At 34.3% G+C, this 6,479-nt stretch overlaps 1 protein-coding gene across 1 annotated transcript in view; it reads left to right on the top strand.

The window, feature by feature from the left end:
- Positions 1 to 3,484: 3,484 nt before the first annotated feature.
- LOC106463985 (putative fatty acyl-CoA reductase CG5065) overlaps positions 3,485 to 6,479 on the top strand; it is a 25,973-nt gene continuing 22,978 nt past the window's right edge. The window contains exon 1 of the mRNA XM_022391638.1: positions 3,485 to 3,523. Within this exon, the coding sequence (XP_022247346.1) occupies positions 3,485 to 3,523 (39 nt within the window). The remainder of the gene's footprint in view (positions 3,524 to 6,479) is intronic.

The following is a 6,479-nucleotide window of genomic DNA, read 5'->3' as shown; positions in this document are numbered from 1 at the left end:
GACCATAGAGTAATAAAAACAAAAAAATGGACACTTATAATTATAATTGTTTTGTTTTGTTTTCATCATAACAACAATAAGTTAAGGTTTGTGTTTTAGCACAACGCTCCTGAAGAAGCTGTAAAGCGAAACGCTGAGTGTCCAATTAAAGAAAAAAACAAAACAAAATTGGTGTTATAAGATCTGTTATCACTAGTATTAAAATGTCTTTTATATGCACTACAGAAATTAAATTATATATTTTACTATCACACTGTAATATCATATTCCAAATGAACCATGAATTAATAAAACAAACAAACAATAAGACTGTAATCATGGTAGAAGTTGTTCTAGCAACATGTCATCAAGATTATATTTTATCACTATTCCGTTCGCTACGTGAATATCCGATTAATTGGAATCCTTATTGGCTGATGCAGTTAAAAATACCAGAAAAAGAGTTTTAATTACTTGTTGAGATCACTGGCTTATGACATCTCGAAGTTGAGATAACAGGTAATTACACCATAACAATGACAATCGAGATTGTGAAACGGTGATTGTCTAAAAATCGATAAAACTACACTTGTATTCAAGTTACAAGATCAAATTAGCAATATTTCGTTCAATCTACTATAACTTTCCAGCTAGGGAATTACGAATTCCGTATTATTCTAAAATAAATTCAGGAAATTCACAAACACTAATGGATTCGTTCGGAGTGCACTGAAATCAACCCAAAATCAAAATTTGCAATTTTTTATACGAAATTAAATAAAAATAACTTTTTTTTTATCTAATAAAGGTAAAATCTGAAGCTTTTTATTGTGCGGAAGAACGACTAGTTTTATTTGTGATAATTACTTTAATTTAGTGTAACCACATCTGAGTCTTCTGTAAGTCCCAAAAACATCCATTAAAAACCTGATTCTTAGCATTTGTTATGGCGCCGATTATTTGGGAGTTTTATAGTTTGAGCGGGAAATGAAAACAAAGATCAGCACCTCCAACCTAGAAGTTCATTATTCATGTTTAATGAATGATGTAAATTCGTCCATTTAGGGTTCGTGGGCTCGTGCATCTAATTAGTTAGTTTAGTTTATTTTATCATTTTCACACAAATGAGATTCAGAGTTCAGCAAAGGATGAAGATAGATATGGTGAGGTTCAAAGTTCAGTAAGGGATGAAGATAGATAAAGTGAGGTTCAAAGTTTAGTAAGAGATGAAGATAGATAAAGCGAAGTTCAAAGTTCAGTAAGAGATGAAGCTAGATAAAGCTTGTGAGGTTCGGAGTTATGTAAGGGATGAAGGTAGTTGAAATGAGGTTCAGAGTTCTGTGAAAACCACTGATATCAAGCTCACAGGTGATCAGAAACAGACTCTAGAACTGACCACAATACAAAATAGTAAAACTACTTTTGGAAATAAGTTTTAAATCATTATAACGACGAGAACAGCTTGTAAAATTGTCAGTAAAACTACCTACAATTTTATTAATCAAGTCTTAGAAATTTTAGTCTAGAGTTAGTTTATATATCTATTATGTTCGAGGAACCCAAGTTTACAGGACCTACTTTAGTTTTTAATCGACACGTCTTCTGCATTATTAATTTACATGGCTTATTTTCAGTTTTAACTCCTACGCTTCCTGCAGTATCTCTTCACACGACTTAACTTCAGTTTTAACACCCATGTCTCCTGTAGTGTTTATTTACATGATATAATTTCATTTTTAACAGCAATGTCTCCTGCAGTATTTGTTTACATGAACTAACTGCAGTTTTAACAGCTATGTCTTTTGCAGTATTTGTTTACATTACCTATTTCAGTTTTAACAGCCATCTCTTATGTTGTATTTGTTTACATGATCTAGCTTCAGTTTTAACAGCCACCTTTGATGTAGTGTTTGTTTACATTACCTATGTCAGTTTTAACAGTCATGCCTCCTGTGGTATTTGTTTACATGATCTAGCTTCAGTTTTAACAGCCCTCTTTGATGTAGTGTTTGTTTACATTACCTATGTCAGTTTTAACAGTCATGCCTCCTGTGGTATTTGTTTACCTGACCTACTTTCAGTTTTAACAGCTGCAATAACGAAGTTATTATTACACGCTTAACGCGCATTCTACAACAGCGCATCTCAGTAATTGACCAGAGTATTCTACCTTACCGATATACAGCGAATGAAAAGCCGGAGTGGTTACCAAGTTATTTTCAATCGTTTAATAATTACTAATTAAAAAGACAGCCACGAGCCAGTTCAAGGAGAGGGTAACAAGAAAAGTAAAAACCCTCGCAGGTCTTGCTAAGCCTTGTAGAAATGTCTTAACCAAGAGTGCGCGAAAGCCATTGTTTGAAAAAAAGGCTTATCTAGCTAATCAATATGCAATATTCTACGAAAAGCTACCTGTAGCTTCATATAGAAGACATCGTTATCAAATTTTGAGTTGAAAAATAATAAAAACTAGGAATTCTGTAAATCCTAATATATGTGAAGCACCGTTCCGTATGAAAGTTCTTTAAAAACTCCACGTTTCACCACCACTCGTTTGAGTACAAGTATTATGAAGAAGGATTAAGGATTGGGGTGACCTTGTATTAATATCAAACTCAAACAGGCGGAGTCTAGGAAGTAAGCCTGGTATGAAAATCATAACAAACAGCTAGCTATACAGGTACACATTAATGACCCTGCTCTCCTTGAAGTACAAGTTTGTCCACAACGCGCTTATTTAATTATTCCCATTACTCACTTACACAAAAGTCGCGGCATGTAACGAGGAAATGACAGTGTTTGTGTTATTGTATCGCGTTTGTTATACATTTGAGATTGATGTTAATTGGTTATCCGTTGAGTCTAGTAAATGATTAGCAGAAATTCGCGTTGTTTTAATAGTGAAACGAACACGTAACAACAAAAGTGAACCTTCGGGAGAGGTTTAGTTTCAATCGAGCCAATCACAAATTTAGAAGACGTAAAAGGATTAAAAGGTGAGAAAACTTTCGAAAATTTTTGTACCAGGTTGTTTTTAAGTAAATTTAAGTAACATAATGTTTCGAAACATTGTATATTTTATACACTATGGTATATTTCATACACAAATACAAAAGAAAAAAACGATCATGAGTATTGTACAATGAATCATCAGTTGCGTGCCCTTTCTATTAACGATATTTTCAGTCATAAACCCATTAACATTTCACGATATTCGACAAGCTTAGTAGCTTTAAGTTTCTATTAATATCGTATATAAATTGTTTGTTTGTTTGTAATTAAGCACAAAGCTACACAATGGGCTATCTGTGCTCTGCCCACCACGGGTATCGAAACCCGGATTCTAGTGTTTTAAGTCCGCAGACATACCGCTGTCCCACTGGGGGGGGGGGGCGTCGTATATAAAGCTAATAGTCTTATAAGTATAAAATTGATAACAAACAATACTATTATAAAGTATTTCAGACATTTTAACCAACAATGTTACTAAAACCAGCTTTAGGAAATGGAGTTTCTCATCAATTACACTTGTATTGCTCAAAAGGTAAAGAAGTCTCATTCTGAAAAGCTGATGATTTTATTGTATATAGTAAATTGGGCAAATATTTCTTACAACTTGATACGAGGGTTCCTTATCACTTAAATTAATGTATAGATTGCGCTCCCAATAGTCCTCATCACATGAAATAATTATACAGGCTATACTCCCAAAAGTCCGCATCACATAAAATAATTAAATAGACTATGTTTTCAAAAGTTCGTATCACCTGAAATAATCATACACACTATGTTCCCAAAAATCCTTATCACATGAAACAATTGTATAGATTATACCCCCCAAACATCCTTACTACATGAAACAATTATATAGACTATGCTTCCAAGGGCCCTTACCACATGAAATAATTATATAGAATATGCTCCCAAGGGTCCTTACCATATGTAGTAATTGTATATACCATGTTCCATTCTTTCCACTTGTCCTCGATGGTTCAGCGCAAGCTTAAGGGTCTTTAATTTTAACGATGAAATTCGGAGTTCGATCCCTGCAATAGAAAGAGCATAGATAACTCATTATGCTGTTTGTGCTTAACAACAAACAAATAGTTCTACCATTTACCAACGATCACATAACATCTAGGATATCGAAACAGCTGTACAACCGTTAAAATGTTGTTTTTAAACTTGAAGAAATTATGTTTCGCGCAGAAAAGAAGTGGGTTTGAACCATTTATAGAGATGTCCAAATAACATTTAAATCTTTAAAAAAATTTAGTTTAGCTGAAAACTGGTATCTTCTGTGCATTCTTTTGGAAAAGACTGCTTTGTTATAGAAAAGCTTTCATCGAGACTCTAAATACAGTCTTATTTCTTTACGTTAAACATTAATCATAAGCAATTATTTTTGTATGCTTGGTTTGAGAGTATAATAACATTCGTTCTGAGACTTTCTGAATCCAGATGGTCCCCCGGTGGCTCGGCAGTAAGTTTGATAGCTGCTCAGAAGGTTCGATCCTTGTTGGGATTACAGTATAGATAACCAATTGTGTAGTTTTATGCTTAACAACAAATAAACAAATGTATCTAGGCTTTCAAGTTCTTTTCAGTAGTTGTTATGATATATATGTATTCAGTCTTTTATGAACGTTGAATCTATCTTCAATTTTTTTTCGTATCCATACCTCGAAGTTTTTTGAAAGATACGAGTGTGTTTTTCAAAGCAAAGCCACATCGGGCCATCTGCTGTGTCCACCGAGGAGAATCGAACCCCTCATTTTAGCGTTGTAAATCCGTAGACTTACTCCCGTCCCAGCGGGGGACAAGTTTTCGAAAGTTTAATTTTTTGCCAGTACGATCTTAATGAACAAACACAAATGTCTGAAGTTTTAAGTGTTATCATTTTATTCGTGGTCTGTAGCTATAATGTTCTGGCTCAATTTAATTTTCTAAAACTTATAATGATAATGAGCTTGATACAAACAGTTATCTTTGAGTAGTTGTAGCTGTTCTCATAGATATGTGTGGTTATTTTAATTTTGTAGATGATAATTTAAGGCTGTTAGTGCATATCCATGAGAAATATATAACTTCCTCACAATTAATAACCCATTGTTCTTCAACAATCGGGGACATGTGTGTTTGGAAAAGCTTAACAGTTGAACATGTCATATGATTATGAGCAAAGATTTAAAAAAATCATCATTTTGGATGTATAGCTTTTCTACCAAAGTAAATAAGAAAAGAACCGTTTCATTCAAGTGTTGTTTATTGCACATTCAAGTTAAAAAACAACATATTTCAAGTAATAAGAACAGCTACTGTTTATAGCAGAACCAACTTAAACAACGACATATTTCAAGTAATAATTCTGGTTATACTGACTGCAACTGTTTGACTTGGTGGACACAAATACGTTCGATTTATTTCCACTGATCCTCGTGAAGCAGAATAAAACAATAAGAAAATAACCACACATATCCATGTTCTGGTTATACTGACTTCAACTGTTTGACTTGGTAGGCCCAAATACGTTTGAATTATGTCCACTGATCCTCGTGAAGCAGAATAAAACAATAAGAAAATAACCACACATATCCATGTTCTGGTTATACTGACTGCAACTGTTTGACTTGGTGGACACAAAGACGTTCGATTTATTTCCACTGATCCTCGTGAAGCAGAATAAAACAATAAGAAAATAACCACATATATCTATGTTCTGGTTATACTGACTGCAACTGTTTGACTTGGTGGACACAAAGACGTTCGAATTGTTCCCACTGATCCTCGTGAAGCAGAATAAAACAATAAGAAAATAACCACATATATCCATGTTCTGGTTATACTGACTTCAACTGTTTGACTTGGTGGACACAAAGACGTTCGATTTGTTCCCACCCATCCTAGTAAAGCAAGATGAAACAATTAAAAAATAGCCACACATATCCGTGTTCTGGTTATACTGACTTCAATTGTTTGACTAGGTGGATACAAAGACGTTCGATTTGTTCCCACTGACCCTAGTAAAGCAGGATGAAACAATTAAAAAATAGCCACACATATCCATGTTCTGGTTATACTGACTTCAATTGTTTGACTAGGTGGATACAAAGACGTTCGATTTGTTCCCACTGACCCTAGTAAAGCAGGATGAAACAATTAAAAAATAGCCACACATATCCATGTTCTAGTTATACTGACTGCAACTGTTTGACTTGATGGACACAAAGACGTTCGATTTGTTCCCACTCATCCTAGCAAAGCAGGATGAAACAATTAGAAAATAGCCACACATATCCGTGTTCTGGTTATACTGACTTCAACTGTTTGACTTAGTGGGCACAGAAACACTCTACTCGTTCCCACTGATCCTCGTAAGTAGGGGGAAATAATTGGAAATTATGGCCCCAAGTCCCCTGACAGTTGTAGCAAAAGACTAACAATCACGCACCTTATTCATTTTCCATCTAAACTTTCAAACTTTTGCTCTGGGGAAACGG

The sequence above is a fragment of the Limulus polyphemus genome, unplaced genomic scaffold (assembly GCF_000517525.1).
Source record: "Limulus polyphemus unplaced genomic scaffold, Limulus_polyphemus-2.1.2 Scaffold1535, whole genome shotgun sequence".
NCBI lineage: Eukaryota > Metazoa > Arthropoda > Merostomata > Xiphosura > Limulidae > Limulus > Limulus polyphemus.
Note: the sequence above shows the minus strand (reverse complement) of the source record. Positions and strands in the feature narration are given on the sequence as shown.